Raw genomic sequence first — 16,680 nt, 5'->3', positions numbered from 1 at the left:
GACACACCAGAGACAGAGATTCCCTATGGTGGAGACCCTCAGATACCCTTAGGGTGAGGGGTTGCCTAGTGGACCATGACACAGGGGGAAACCAAGCCAGAGCTGGTACTTCCTTATATGGCCACTTAGGTAATAGAGGCTTACCTGGACAAGGATAGCCTTATCTCCTTTCGTTTGGGGGGGGGTTGTGTAGGAAGGTACATCCTGACTATGGTTGCCCCCAACTTTTTGCCCTGTGTTTTAGCTGGTTTTGGACATAGTCGACCTGGGACCCTGCCAATCAGGACCCCAGGCCTACTGCTCTCTCTTTAAAATGGATTCCATGTACCCTAGGTACATTTCCAATTGATACTGGGCCACCCTATCAGACCCTGTAACTCAGGGCATAGGTGTACCCAGGGCTGCCAGGGGCTGCAGCACGTATTGTGCCACCCCTGGCTGGCCTCCTAAATTTGACACAACTGGCTGCATGACAGCTGGGGCAAAGTCGTGTAATCACCCTTTGCTGTAGGTGTAGTATACCTATACCTAACCCTAAAATGGACACACAGATTCCTATCAGTCACTCCTATGGCAGGCCTTGACAATCCTGAAGGCAGAGTGCTTGGAATCATGTGAGATGGTGCTCTGGCATGAGCTGAGCCTGTCTGCAGCTTGCGGAATCAAGTCCTAATAGCTGTTCCATGATATCGCATACCATATACTCTTAAGTGCATTATAATCCTCGCGGTTAAATGCTATCTTTGGTATTGCTTTATCAAAACATGTCGAGTAAGGTGTCATACGAATTGGAATACTAACCCCTCGCCAATTCTGGCGACGGGGTTAGCATTCCACCCTTCTAGAGGGACACGACATGTATGTAACCATGAACCCCGGTTAAAGTTAACTGAAGCCTCAGCTCCACAAAATGGATGCTGCCACCACAGACACGAGTCTGACCCCCTGCAGCTGGGAGTCCTTCCAGCGAGGGGAGCCTGGACAAAGGGTTTCCTGTCAGGGGCGGTGCTAGCACCGTCCCAGACATGGTTTTGTGTATCCTGGGTAGGCAGGGCTTTACAGGAAGGTGACTGCTGAGTGGCACCCCGGTGCTCACTACGCATAGGCCGGTCTGAACCAGTTCCAGGGGCACACCAGCCCCTGGCCTGGGGAAGTCCAGCATGGCTGAGGGGTGTAACCACCCCCCACCTAGTCCCACCCATAGGCAGGACCTAGTCACCGGGTCAGCCCCCTTTTTTAGTATAAAGATGGGAGCGGGCCCCCTGTTAAAATTAGATCATCTTTGGAATCAAGATACCACTTTCTTCGAAAGGACTTCACGATTTCTTCTTCAAGATTCTCCCTTGTGGCTAAGGAGTAGTCACCCTGCATCAAGCGGGCACCATCCTAAAGAACACTGCGGTCTGCTGCAAGTCCTTCATCACGAATCCGACGACCCAGCTCGACGAGACCCGGCTTCCCTGGCACCTCTGACCTCTACTCACCTCTACAGCCAAGCTGAGAACCGTGAGTGCGACGAGACCTCGAGGGACCGACGATCGCCAAGACTGCACGACATCTTTACTGCAAGCCCACCGTGTCCTCCACTGGTGAGTGCTTTGGGGTCCGAGAAGCCCCGACCCTGCGCAGCTCCAGCACCCAAAATCAGCCTCCCTGCATCTCCACGATCTGCGTGGGGCCCTTCTGCTGTTTGCTGTGCACCGCGTTGTTTGGCTACTAGCCGGCTGGCTTGTGGCCTTCTGAACGACGCCCAACGACTTCACGACTGCTGGTCTGGTTGCTCCAGGCTGGCCCTTGCTTCCTTGTTCAAGAGAAGCACCCCGGACCCTCCTGGTCCACTCCAGACGCCATTTTAGGTCCACCGCGTGGGCTTGAATTTGCCAAGGCTTTGTTGCCCAATCCTGGGTCCAGCGACGCCGACAGCTTCCATCTTCGTGGGACAGCTCGATCCTCCATCCTGGTCGCCGACAACGCCTCCTGGTCCGTGAGATCTTCGAGTCAAGCGTCACCCACTCACCTAGTCGAGGTGGCTACCATCCGGTGCCCTCCTGGTGCCCACTGACTACTGGCTAGTAGTCTCGAACTTGGTCCCCTCTGCTTTCAGGTGTCATCCATCTTCGAGATCCAGGCTTGGATCCAACTGAACTTCTTCACTGGTCACCGGCCAGCATCTTTTCTTCCGGCTCCTGGTCCGTCTACGAGGATTCCCGACGTCTTTTCAGACCTATGCAGCTGCAGCCCCTGGGCTAGGTAACTTCGGCATTTCGGTGCCCCAGCATAGCCTCACTATCCAAGGGTCAGAATCTACTTTCGTTTTCTCCCTACCAGGTCGGGTTCGCCCGAGAACACTAACTTTCTATTTTCCTAGCTACCATAGACTTTTGTCCGCATCTCGCGTGAGAGTGCACACACTGCACCCGAGTCCCCTAGGCCTCCTAGTTGTAATCTAACGATTCCCTAGTCAAGTCCTAGCGATTCCAAAAGCTATTAGTACTTTACTTACCTGCTAGGAATTTCGCATTCCACTTTCAGAGTATATGGTTTTCCGTGCCCCTCGGGCATTTGTATATACTGTGCTAACTTAAGTATTTTTGTAAGAGTTTTGGTTTGTGCTTAGTACCCTGTCCTCATAAAGAGTACAGGGCTGTTGTGATCTTTAATAAATAACTGTTTATTTTCATAACGCTTGTGTGGTGTCCTTTCACTGGGTATTCAAGGGGTATATGTGTGATAAACAGCTGGCTTAACACGCCCTCTCGAGTCTTTAGCCTTAGACTGCTCGTATCCATGCTACTAGGATAGCTGGTCTATAAGGTTGACTTACAACCAATCATCAATAAGGGTTGCTGGACTGATACATAGTGGGCACTAGAATAGTGACCACTGCATATCAGGCCACCTTCTCACAGTTCCTGGCTCTGCTGTTGAACAGGCAGCACTCGTGTGGGAGTTTGGGAAATTTGATCACTGCATCTGCCTATATTATTCTGTGCATGCGAGGGAGCTTCCCTTGTCTGTATATGTGTATTACGTGTTAAGTAACCATATACATTTTGCCCTGCCACCTCTGAATCTTGTGTCTGTTGATTCAATTTATTGAAGCAGGTGATGCTTCTTCTGGGTAGTGTGTTAAAAATCTTTTCACTGCAAAAGCCAAAACGAATGACTGTACTAAGGCTTGTTGAATATGTATTTTATTCCAGTTAGTCTCTGTTGTTATTCATATTCCTGAACCCCACTTGAGAAGATAAACCATTTTATATTAAGAAGATAGGCTACAATTCATCAATGTGTGTATCACGCTTGGGCAGTGTTGTTTTGATAATGCAGTTGTCAAAACATGCTAAACGTGGTGATCCAATAAACGGATGCTTTGACTGCCGATTACAAGGAGGAAGTGCTGCCAGGGTTCTTTGCGTCCGCCAGATGCGCTAGAATGCCCAAGTGAGCCTCTCTTAGCTGTAACTGAAACCAGATAAGGCCCGGTAGACTGTGTTAAGCCATAGCCCCATAAGAAGACTTGTCTGATGGATGTCTGGACACCAGCCACCATCTTGGCAGGAATCAGAGAAACATCTGTTTGACACCAGCAGGGACTTCATGAATCTGATCTAAGGTTAAGGACGGATGTTGGACTCCAGCTGCTTACGTCATCCGCCTTGGGTTCTTAGCAAGGCTAACCATTACCAGGCAACAAACTGGGGTCCACCCTGGACGGCCTGTCAAATGTGTATGCCTCGGCCAGGTGGATGCATAAAATAGGACAGAAAAACAAACTTTACCTTCCAAATTGGCGACATAGCTCTCAAATTTTACACTGCCTATATAGTCTTGAGGAGACCACCATAATATATCCAGTCATGTGCTGTAGAAATGGGTGTCTTTGTGAGTTGTCGCCTGTTCACTTAAATCTAACCAACTAGTTTCACTCGCCTTTTTATCTTCATTTTAAAAAGGATTGTCCAGGACGTGGCCATCTAGTACAACGTTTACATTTTCATGTTGTATAATAATTATATTGCTAACTGTGAAATCTGTAGAACTGGGTTTAGATCCCTACTTTCCTACTTAATCAAAGTGTGGGATGTCATGTTTTTCACTTCATCTCCTTGATGCACCTTTGGCCAATTTGGATAGTATGTTGAAACAGTCTCACTACAGTATTTAGCAAAAACAAAACATGGCTCGCCAACCAAGTACCCAACTCAAGCTATCCCTCCCACCATACCGTGCTTGCTAATGGCTTTTCGACCCAGAGTGTAAGGGCTCCGACATGTTTTGAATGAACCCTGACACAGGAGTGCAATGCACTGGAAGCTTTCCAGTTCTTGTGAACATGGCAAGCCATTGCAAATCGCACTTTAACCGTAAAGGGTATCTTGACGCTGTGCAACAGATGTTTATTATTACCCGACACGGTGATGCTCATTTTTATAGACATCAGGGGGCCGAGTGAACCTCCCAGGAGCAGAGTCTGCGACCAAAGGTCAAGTACAGATTCTTGTTGGCATGCTTCTTGACCTTCACGTAGGGGCTGCAATTCCTAGCCGGTACCTCGCACAGAGAAAGGGGGTCCCTTTTGATGGGATATCTTTTCACTGCCTGTATTTGTAGTGTGTGCATCTGTATGCTGGCAAGCGGTTGTGTGTGGTAGGGGAAATCTTGATGAGCATTAAAATTGAATCAGAACCCCCACATGCATTTCCTTTATTCCGTGGGGATTCTTGTCATGGTTAAAAACAAAAGACGACCAATTGAACTTTTGTTCCTCAGTGGTCCCTCTAATTTGGTCTACATGTTTCATGTATGAAGGGAAATCGATCACCAAACACTCCTTTATCCAGCAACAACAGAGAAGTATTCTAGGGGTTAGGTCTATAACTAGAAGGCAGTGTTTTCACCCACCTCCTAAAATATTCCAAGTTTCCTGCAGCCATGCAAACGGCAAGACAGGGCAGCAAAGCCCTGTCCCCATATTTGTGTGCGTTATAAAAGAAATAATGAGATGTATTTTCTTGCTCCTTATTTGCATGTTTACTTGACCAGAAGGTCGTGTGAAATGAAGGAACTCTATAGGTGGTGCTAAAATAGGGTTGGAGCATCTTCAGCCCGACAGGATAGTTCGGAACTCAGAAAAGATGGCCCCTTAGTTGGCACGGTTGGCACCTCTATGACCCTTTAGAAACACTTGCCTGTGCTGGTGGGTTCAGTGACAAGTCAACACTTACCTGTTCAACCTATCAATACAGAAAATGCTACATTTTATTTCGTTTAAAAGTTTTCTATGTGACCAAAAAAGCTGAAGGACACTGGAGCCCTGTACAATAAAATAACACAAAAATAAAGGGAACTAGATAAATAAACGTAAGAAATCTATTGTGAATATTCTCTATTAAAAAAACACGTTTTACACCTGCAAACATTTTTGTGTGATAACAATATACCAAGGCACACCACCCTACTTACCACTGCGCCAGACAGGGCATGTACAAGACTTTCATAGGAAAACATTGCTTGGGACACAGCAGATAACCGAGACTCTGGCTCCAGAGCCATTGTCTCCTCCATTGTGGCACCGAGACTCCAGGAAGGTGGCATATATGCCAGTGGTGGAACAGCCACAGAAGGGTCGATCTGTAAGAGAAAGGGTGGTCTGTCACAAGATATGGACATTAAGGATGTCTGGGAGTAAGTTGCTGACATTATGCTGGGGAACTGGGTAGGTGTGCAGCTCACTGGCCTAACACCAAGCAGTCATTTTGTATGATGCTAACAGTTAATGTTGGTGGACGAGTCGTCATGGTCAGTTTATTATAGCTGTTTTAAGTGACATGCAAAAATTCACAGAGAACGATGATGCAATGCATATGAACAACCTCCCCATCCCAGGTCCCACGAGTGAAAGAGCCTGCTTCACACATGGGGAGGTGCAGGGGCTCTACTATTATCATTTCTCACCCACACCATTATCGAAGTCTCTTTAGTTGAGTTGTGGCACACCAGTGGAGGGAGATCCGGCCCTCACCACAGGAGTTCACTAAGCGGTAGAGTAACTGTACTAAGAGGCAGCTTTAAAAACTTCCAATACGCTTGCAAGACTCCACCCACCTCTCCTCCAGAATTGTGACTCATTTTGTAATCTGTGCACAAAACTTTCACTTAGTCCTAATAACCGCCGGAAACCCAGGAACAAACAGTTCATCATTTTGAAGATGGATTGTAATTTTTTCCACAAAAAAACTCATTAACTTTCTTCCTGCTTTTAATCTCCCTAATGTCTTCCCCACTTTCAAGGTTTAAAAAAACCCAGTTTAGATGGTTATGTCCGAATACAAGAAAAAGATAGTACATTTTACTACATTATTGTGTGGGATGTCTGGAATAATGTGTGCCAGGGAGTGGACCCGACAATAGAACTCCAAGTCTAAAAAAGAGAAATATTGATATTCCAAGGCTCGTCTCACTACACATCAAAATCAAGCACATCTACAGCTCATGTAGTAGCAATGAAGTAGACCAACCAGCTGGTGTACGTAATATGCTCATCCACCTCTCCACAGCTGAGGAACATACATTTACTGCCCAAAATTCACAAATATGACAAATACACATTTTCTCACCCTTAAATCCAAGTCTTACTATATGAATCTGCTTTTCCCCTGCAAAAGCAGTCTCCATTAAAAGAAAAAAATGAAATCCATTTCACGCCAAAGTTGAAACAAGCAGGTTTCATCAACAGAGGGTTCAAATATTTTATTGAACACCTCTCTTGGCTTGATAATGGTACCCCTATCAAGATCTACATATGCTTGTTAAAGGGTGCCATATACCTGCTTGACTGATGGCGATGCAAGCACATTTTTGGTGATACTTCATGTCGTCAGTGAAATTGATTCGTTAGGGAGAGGGAGTGTGTGTGTCTGTATATGTATATATATATATATATATATGTATATATATATATATATATATATATATATATATATATATATATATATACACACACAGCACGTGACTCCTCTGGATCTCTCGGTGTTTCAGCAACCACGCAGCACACCAGCAAACAGGAAGGAGACGGACCACAGCACATCAGCAGAGTTGTTTTTTTATTGAACAACAGAAAGCAGCTACGCGTTTCTGGCAAGATGTGCCCTTGTTCACGCTGCGATATATATATACACATACACATACATACATATATACACACTGAAAAAAAATAATGGTGAAAGTAACAATACAGGTGAAATGTTCTGTAGCAACGTAATGTCTTAAACTCTAAAAACCAATGGAATTCACCAGTAATAGTTATAGTTATTATGTAACTATGACTCGTGCCCTAAGGTAACTTTAACTCATGCCCCAGAGTAACCTTGTCACATAACATTTCATCTAAAAATAACGCTGCTTTAACCTGTGGTTTTTTAAGTGAATTTTGAGGGTCTTTTTTAATGTAAAGTAATATTTAATTACAATACATAAATCCAAGCGCCGCCGTGCATGGCTGTGCGCAGTTGGGGGGGGTTGGCCACAAGGCCAAGCCTGTGGCCAGGTACTGTGGACAACCCCTCCATGAAGCGGCTAACCCCACGCTGTGCACAGCCTCTGGCCGTGTGTGGTGAGGGGTTGGTCAGAAGGCCTGGCCTGTGGCAAGGCCCGGGATTCAATCCCATGCTCCACAGCAGTGCTCGCAGGGGATTGGCACCAGGGACTGGCCATGGAGACCCTATTCCCCAAGGCCTTTTTTTCCCGTTTTGTTTTTAAAGTGAAGGGGGACTGCGAGACTAATTTTACCCTCGGGACTCCAGCATTGCTCCCACCCTCAGAGAACAGCTACTTAAGCTGCTTCCTCCAGGCAGGAGCAATATTTTGATCTGCTTCCCTGTCCACATCAGTGCAGGCAGGGAAAAGGATTAAAAGTATGCTCCCAGCTGGCGTATGCATTTTCAAAGCTCCTGCCGGCTGGGAGCAGAGTTTCAGTTTTCACCAGCAAGGCAGGAGTTTTCAAAGTGCCCCCGCTAGCCAGGAGCAAACCAAAGTTGCCCTATTCGCGCTGGTGTGGGCAGAAAAACTGCTGTGTCTTGGCATGGGGCCCCGGGAAACCTGGAAAGAGTGACCCCCTCTCCTAAAAAATACGTCAGGCATGGGGCGGGGCAGCAGGAAGGGGAGTTCCACGTGGCCAAAAGCTGCCCCGGGAGAAGACCCCGTGACCCACCTTCCCCTAAAGAAAAGTAATCAGACCCCAGGTTATGGGGTCCCCAGGCCAAAAGACGGACTCTGGGGCACGTACCTCCCTCCCCTAAACAGTACGTCAGTCCCTGGGGAATGAAGCCCCCAGGACCAAAACTGGCCTGCAGACGGGGAGCCATGCATGCCCCGAGAATGCCGTCCCAGAGGACAAAAACTGGCCTGGATTCGGGCGGCCATGCACGCCTCCTCTCCAAAAAAATTTAAAGAGTCTCCCCCCTGGCCCAGGGCTTGTAAATCTTTAACTTGAAGAGTAACTCTCTCAGCAGATGACAGTTGACGACTTGTGACCAGTATGCCCCACACAAGTTTTTTGGTTCTGCAGAAAGTTTCCAACAGGGCAAATATCCTACATAGTAGATACTAAGTATTGTAAGAAGCCTTGAGTTATTAGACAGAATTGTCTCAGCAGAACTATTTCTACATAACATAGAAACTGTGTACACCAGGTACTAACGTATGTACATGTGTTTTTTTTGCTTCAGTAGATGGTCTGTCTGTAAGGTTTTAACCTCCGTATGAAGGTAGCATGATGTTTAACAACTTCAGACCTTGGTTATTTTAAGCAATTAGTATCTTTTTTGATAAGTGCTGCACAAAATGTATACTGTTCTTAGTAGATACTTTTTAGGTCTCGCCTGGCGTTAGCAGCGCGTATGCGCTGTTCTCGCATTGTGAGGCACTTTTGGAATCGATACAGATTCCGAAGTAACTTAAAGCCACACCCTCATATTCAATTGGCGCGCGTCATCGTTTATGTTAAAAAGCTGGCGTGTGATTGAAAAACAGGCTTTGGGGTTAACGCCTTGTCCACTTTTAGGACGGCCCATCTAGACAAGCTGACGCCATTTTGTTTACCATTGTTTTGTGTGGGTGCTATTGATTGATCTTTAAGTAATAATGTATTGATGTTGCGCCGGATATTTACGCAGTTTTAAGGACTACTGATATACATTTTCGCAGCAGTTTCATAGCTGCTGCGCGGTGTGCTTGTCTGTTTTTTATTTTTATAGAGTGTGGTCTTTAATGGTCCTAATATTGAATGCTTCTGCTGTTTCTTATACTTCTATTAACTTGACACGCATAACAACGTAATTTCAGAAACACCACTTATTTTGTTTACGTTGCAGCCGCCGGTGTTCCCGTGTGTATTTCCTGCATGCTCCTCGCACTTGGCTCTCCTCCCCGCCTATGGGCCCGGTTCAAGTGGGCAGTTGCCCCGGGAGTTTCTCCTCAAAAGCACAAGCCGCACCTGCGCACTATAGGGCAGTTCCCTCCCCTCCCCACCGCCAACGGACTGGCAGCAGCTACAGGAGGAGGAGGAGAAGGCAGGGGCACACACCACAGAGACCTTTCTGACCAATGTGGCTGCACGGTGTTTCCTCCGTGTCATTACTTACGAGTTCTATTCCAGTGTCTCATAAGTTTCTTCAGATTCTTTAGGAGTGGACAATGTGCGAGGTACTGGTTTGTGCTCCTACCCAAACTGGATACTTTCACCGGGGGCTGAAGCCTTTGTATGCAGGAGCAGATATAGTGCCTAAACTGTAGTCTCTAGGAACGCTGAACCAGTAGACTCCTTAGGACTGTCACAACACGGTCCTCTGACGAGCTTTTTGATTATAAGCGAGGATCAGCAACACGCTCACCTTTTTTTAATTTAGCTCAATCGAGCAGCAGAAGTGGATGATTTCACAGCTCCGAGCACTTCACTCGTCGGCTGGAGGCGTTGCCATCTGACATCACCTCAGCAACTAATGTGGTTATATGGTCTGCTTCTTCTGAGCAGGTACTCCTCCAACCCAGAGAACAGCTTTAAGCTTGACACAGACCTCAATTGAGCCCCAAAAATACTGCCTTATTTTGGGGAGAAAAGTTTGATGAGCCCTAGTTTTTACTGTTATTCATTAAAAAAAAGCAAAACTATGATAAACAGTAAGCAAAACAAAAAACACAGATAATATGGCTCAATGGCTCATGTTAGCATTCGCCGCGGAGGTAGGGATTGCGTGCTGTGATGTTGCCTCCGTTGTTCAGCTTGCCTGAGGCACGGACGCGCTTCACAGTAATAACCTGGACAAAGGGAAGGGAGTAGCAGGAAGTGCACACTACAATTGTGCCTCTGTTCTGCTTGCCTGAGGCACGGAAGGGGAGCAGGGAATTTACAACTTGGACAGCATGAGGAGGGGCTAAAGGCAACATAGAGAACAGGTGAATAAAAAAGCATTGGAAATGGAATAGGTCTCACCTTTTATTAAGTTAAAGCCTTTTGCTTTGCTATACAATACCATTAGCAAAGAAAATGGCTTTAACTTAATCAAAGGCGAGACCTATTGCATTTTCAATGCTTGTTAATTCTGTTGCGTATTTCTTATGAAAGTTTCACTGTCTGCAAACAGTGTAGTACAGAGTAAACTTGGATGATGTTATGTCATCAGTCATCAGTGATGTCATAAATGTCATAGAACTGGTCGTGTTTGATGACATTTGTGAAGTTCATAAGCAGTGCATGGTGGTGAATGTCTGTGGTTGAGTTCAAAATGTTAGTGTTGTCACTGATATATTCACTTAACTATAACATCACTTTAACCTTTTGTTTTTTCAGTGAATAAACAAACACACACTTACAAACATACACACACATACGGGGGCCTTTAGTCAGCCATAGGTCTAGTCAGTTGTCATTCAAAGGTTTCTTGCACCCACAACAGCATACATCATGGGTCACCAGACCACATCAGACATTTGATCTGGTAACTAAGTGTGGCCATTTTGCTTATGTGTAATCTGCCTAAAAACGAGTCCAATTCAGAGCCAAGGCTGGGATGTAAATCCTTGCATTCGTTCAGTTTTCATTTCCCCCCCCTCCCACCCCACCAGGGTCATGTTTTACTTTTTTTGCAAACATATGATCACCACTTTTATACAGCCATATTTTTACTCTGTATTACTTTCAAATGTTTTATATCCATTGAATACTTTTTTAAACATCAACAGATATTAGAAAACAAAATCTTGCACGTTTGCCAGGGTCAGATCTATTGGCTATGCCATTGCTTGTTTTAGTAGCAGACTCCACCTTTCTTCACCTATACCTACGGTGGGGTGGTGTGGGTTAATGCGTAGCCTGTAGGTAGCTAAGCCCTACAGAACAGTAGGTAGAGCACCTAGGGAGGCCACACCCTCAGCAGAAAAGTAGGTGTGGAGGTTGGGGTAGCCGAGCCCTAGAGAGTGGCGGATGAGAAGCATTGGAAAAGGGGCTGTTCTGGCGATGGAAGGGGAGGTCCAAGGGAAGCAACCCTGAAGAAAGGGGGAACTAGAACCTATAAGGCCTGGAAAGAGGTTATGGGGAGTATCAACCTGCAAATAGTGGATGCACATGAAGTCTGAACACCGCTTTATCACCCAGTGACTTCAACCTGAACTCAGGAGCTCCACCAGTTGCCCGTTAAGAATACCCATTCACATCCTGAGATCACTCTGACACCTAGAGGTGACTCACAGTTTGTGCTGTACTATGCGGCATGAATAAAACTACAGAAACATCTGGAAAAAACAAAGACGCTTTGGGCAGGCAAAAGACAATGTCTGTTGTTTTTTTAAGATCTGATTCACTAATTGAGTGAGTGCAACAATGTTGTCTAATGTAGAACAACCAGACCTATTCCTGCTTAACTAAAAGGACCTAAAGGGGAATTGATCGCCCATTCAGAAGTATTATTTCAGCAAGAATTTGGAAGTTTCCCCTCAGCATCTATAAGCGCTATGAGCAGGTCATTTCTGATATCACCGATTTGGCCTTTTTTACGCGACAGATGAATTATTGTCCCATTCCAAGATAAAAGATAATTTGGCCAGAAAAATAAATAATAATACAGATCCAGTTTTAGGACGTTGATAGGAATTCCGTGGGGGCCTGGCACATAAGATTATTTGAAGGATTTGATCAAAGAAATAATTTCTTTTCTTGAGATTTCCAGAGTATGATTAACATAGTTTGAAGCCGCAAACTGATCTATAAAGTTAGTCATACAAAGGTTCTTGATATGCGAGCTTGACTTTTCAAATGGATTATAAAAGTCAGTAGGTACTGCACGAGCTCCAATACCATGGCCTACCAGCAAGCAAAATTGTTTCATTCTGTTAAAGACGCACCTGTGCTGCTTCTCTTCCATTACTATCAAATCCACTGGAAACTGAAAACAGAACTTTTTCAACTGTTTTTTTTTTGGGGGGGGGCACATTTCCCTGAAAACTGCTGTCAGCAAGCACTGATCTTGAGAAGTTCTCCTTAGTCTTTGCTAAAGTATTCTTATTCCATGTTATGTAACCGGCTGGGTAAGAAAGAAAAAATTGTCCTGACCACATCCCTATTCTCACTGTAAACATATTCAGGGGTGAAGATATTGAACTCCCTGTTATTCACAGATGCCATTACCACTTGATTGTTCATTTTCACTAGAACATGTCCATGTTACAGCACATCCTGGAAAAAGATCAAAACGTTCCATACTGCAGTCAGCTCTTTCCCATTCCAAGATCGTTTTTGTTCTATCACAGACTATCTCCCCTGAACAACATTGTGCAATAACATTGCTCTCCAACCAATGAGGCTGGCATCTGTTATTAAAAGGTGTGGAGGAACAGTCCAGAGGGGATAACCCTTGACTAATAATTATCTTCAATCACCCCTGTAGCAAAATAAAAATCTGATCTGCTACTAGAATCAGTTCGCGAACTCCAAATGTAACGGTTTCCAGTACTTCAACTGATGAACGAAAATGGGTCTTAGATATAGTCTGGCTCAGGAGACAAGGAAAGCACAAGAGGCAGTATGACCTTCTACTTTCAGGCAAAATATTGCAGTTGTTTAACATCGTGACACCACTGGGGCAACGGTCTTTCTCAATCTCTCTGTTCTTTCCTCTGAAAGATACACCCCACATCTATGCACCTATGAAGATTTTCCTGGGAAGGAATCATAGGACACTGAATAATTCAGAATGAGACCATAACTTGTTAGGCAGTCCTCCACTATTTTCAATAATCTTGAAGTCTCCTTGTTTGATGATGACATTAGAAGCCAGTCAGTCAAATATGGGAAGATCAGCAGATCCTGCAAATGCACCCAAGATACCAGAGGAGCCATCATTCTGGTGAAACCCCCCATGGCAGATCTGATCCCAAAAGGGCAAGACCTACAATTGGTAATGGTTCCCAAAAATTGAAAACTTAGGAAATTTCTGATGTAAGCTTGTAACACGAACAAGTCTAATAAATCCAGAGCCACCATATATGCTCCTAGTGGGATCAGTGGAATTATTTTCAGTTAGGTCCACATTTTTAAGTGAATTTTTCGTATCTATTTGTTGACATTCCTTAAGTCTACTATCACACAGAATCTTCCTGTTACCATTGTAACTTACATGATCTTTGAGTAGGTTTCCTTGTCTCATTCTTTCAACAGTGCAGCTCTCATTGCCTCCTTGAGAAGTAAGTATTGAAATGCAGTCTCCATTGCTTCCAACCTTATCTTATCTGAGGGATTTGGCGTGATAACAGTCCCAGTTTATAGGAGGGTGGGGGGAATTTGATGAGATAACTCTCTACCATTATACTCAAGACCCATAAATGTGAAGCAGACTGTTCCCATTCCTGAAGAAAAACACTGTATTCTTCCTCTCACCAACCACTCTTGGACTGTTTCGGCATAGTCAGTAACGCAGAGTATTCCTAGGCAAAGATGACATGTTCTTCTGCTGAGGCTGATTTTTAAAATTCTTCCCCCTTCGTTTTCTGGAGTATTGATTAAATTGATGTCTTCAAGATTGGCTGAAAGACGGTTTACTTGTACCTTCAATTACTGAAAAGGATGAGACATGAGGCCGCCTGAAGGATAAAAGAAAAAATGTTTTCTTAAAACATTCTGAGATTTCCACCAGCTCAACACTAAAGAGTTTGCTTTCCTCAACAGACATAAAAATAGCTACATTCTTCTTTGCAGAATCTGTAAGCCAATCTCTGAGGAATGCATAAAGCAAGGACAAACAATCTTGTGAGGGCATCTCCACTCTCGAAGGAACATGTTGAGGGAGGGGTAAACCAAGAATTTTTTCTTTAGGAAACCCAATATGCAAACGTAACCTAGCTAGGATTTCTGGCAACACCTCTTTGTCAATATATTTGCCCTTATATTCCGTAGACAATGCCATCTTTTCCTCTCCAGAGGTAGAGAAATACTTAGATAGGCCCACGGTCTCAGCATTGTTAAGGTCTTTAGACTTCCTGCCAAAGTTTCACACAAAATATGTCTGTCATCGAAAGACTTCTCCTGATGCTCTTCCCTAGATGTTCTGAACCTTTTCCTGGAAGGAAAGGGGGATCTAGATCCAGATGTTGGCAGAGATGAGACAGAAATACCGGTGGACAGGCTGGTAGGTGGGCCAGGACCACCTAAACATGACCCATGGCCCTCCCAGTCATTAGCTAATAGCCAATGCAAAATGCACCTGTTAAATTTACTTTTTCTGGGTCGTAAGCCAAACGTTTGGGTGTTTTTCCAGTTCCTATTTACTGGTACTGGAGATGTGTGACTGGACCAGGGTCGCTGGCTCGAGGGAGACACAATTAAGCATCTCCTTTTAGAGAGGCGGGCTTTATCTTCACTCACTAGTGCAGGTATATTAGGGGTATGGGAAGGTGCATAAATCCTTTCCTCTCTTCACACCAAGGGAATTGGATTTCAAGTTGCTCTATTCTTTTTTTCTTTTTTTCCGGAGTTTTAAATAACGCAAACTTGACCCGAAGGTATCCGTATCAGAGCCTTTTACATGAGAGCCAATTGCGTTACAGATGGACACATTTATTTTTTTGTTAGGCACAGGGAGATAAAGTGATTTGCCCAGAATCCTAGGATGTTGAGCATCGTTGCAGAGTCTCAAACCCGGATCCCCAGATTCGAGTTTGACAGCCCCAGCTGTTATGCCACATCCTCGCCCCAGCTCCAGAGCAACTTTAACTGCTATCTGGGGGCTCCATGCTTCTGCACCTGGTACTATGTTAGCCTTACATTTGCTCTTCAGCCACAGAAATTAAGCCTTCTAAAGCTGTGCACCTTTTCTGAGTCCTGCAGCTACTATTGTATTGGAACGTGCTGTGAGGCAAAGTTTGATTTTGAAGTTCAAAGCCGATAAGAACATGTTGCGGGGTATATCTGCGTGGGGTGGTGTGGGTTGGGCTGACACCTTTCCCACAGGAAAATACGAATGATTTGTTTACGTTTTAAGAGTCTGCAAAGGCCCAGACATGATCCATAAATTGAACTTAAAACCCTTACGAGCTGGTGTTGGCCAATGGCCAACACCTGCACACACTCCCCAGTGCGGGTGTCAGCCATGGGCCAAAACTGGGGAGGGTTAGAAAGGCCACGCTGGTGATTTCCTTTTAATCCCGGAGGCTTGGGAAGACCTTACCTAGCAGCCTGAGCTTTTATTTTTTTGTATGTAATGACCATTGGCGCGCAGAGCCCACGGGCGTCATCACATACAAAAGTGAAAGTAAAACGTGTTAAAGGACTCATTTCATTTTCACTGAATCAGTGCTATGGGTCTCTCTCAGGCCCCAAGCACTGATTCTTATGGGAGAGGTATCGGAAAGGGGAGAATCTTCTCTTTCCAATGGTACCTCTTACCAGTGGATCCCAACTTGGGGATTGCCGCAGGAAAACGATCGCCAAGTAGGGATCCACCAACTAGACAACAGGGAGATAGGGAGCGGCTCTTGGGCAAAGGCTTGTGCGTAATTGTTTTTTATGTCAGTCGTTCTGGTACCCTCGTGGGACGGATGGGTGCAATTACCCCCAATCTGCCCCCAGGGGGGGCAGAAAGCCCCCTTAATGTCTGGGAATTATTTAAAAAAGAGGGGCGGGGGCTGCACACCATGGGCATGACCATGCCCTACCCCAAATAAATGGGGACAGTCTTGCTGCCCTTCCCTCTTGGGGGGAAGATGAGGGCAATTACCCCCAATCTGCTCCCCGGGGGGTTGGTGAAAAAGCCTACTAGATGGAGGGAATTCTTTTATTTTTCTAAAGAGAAGGGGGCATGCCCCCACCCCAAATAAATGGGGACACAGACTTTCTAGGGTAATTACCCCCGATATGCCCCTCGGGGGAGCCCACTAGACTTTTGTGCAGCCAACCATGGACATGGCCGTGCCCTCACCCCAAACAAAGGGGAACGCTCTTTGGTTTAAGCTAAACAAATGGGGGATCCCAGCTAAACTTCTGGAGGCGATTATTCAACTACACACCAGCACATGGATAAAAGTAAAGTTGGGGACTGGCACACATCTCTCTCGGAAAATCATGACAACGAGAGGTGTCAAACAGGGATGTGTGCTGGCCCCATTAATTTTCAATCTGTTTATAGCAGACTT

At 45.3% G+C, this 16,680-nt stretch overlaps 1 protein-coding gene across 1 annotated transcript in view; it reads right to left on the bottom strand.

Annotated features, from left to right (window-relative positions):
* Positions 1-16,680, bottom strand: part of SLC25A17 (solute carrier family 25 member 17) — a 337,066-nt gene that overhangs the window by 264,232 nt on the left and 56,154 nt on the right. The window contains exon 2 of the mRNA XM_086958413.1: positions 5,467-5,634. Coding sequence (XP_086814539.1) covers positions 5,467-5,598 — 132 coding nt within the window. The 5' untranslated portion in view covers positions 5,599-5,634. The remainder of the gene's footprint in view (positions 1-5,466; positions 5,635-16,680) is intronic.

This window comes from Lissotriton vulgaris, chromosome 1_1 (genome assembly GCF_964263255.1).
Source record: "Lissotriton vulgaris chromosome 1_1, aLisVul1.2, whole genome shotgun sequence".
In the NCBI taxonomy this organism is placed as follows: domain Eukaryota; kingdom Metazoa; phylum Chordata; class Amphibia; order Caudata; family Salamandridae; genus Lissotriton; species Lissotriton vulgaris.
The sequence above is the reverse complement of the archived record's forward strand: the minus strand, read 5'-3'. Positions and strand labels throughout refer to the sequence as shown.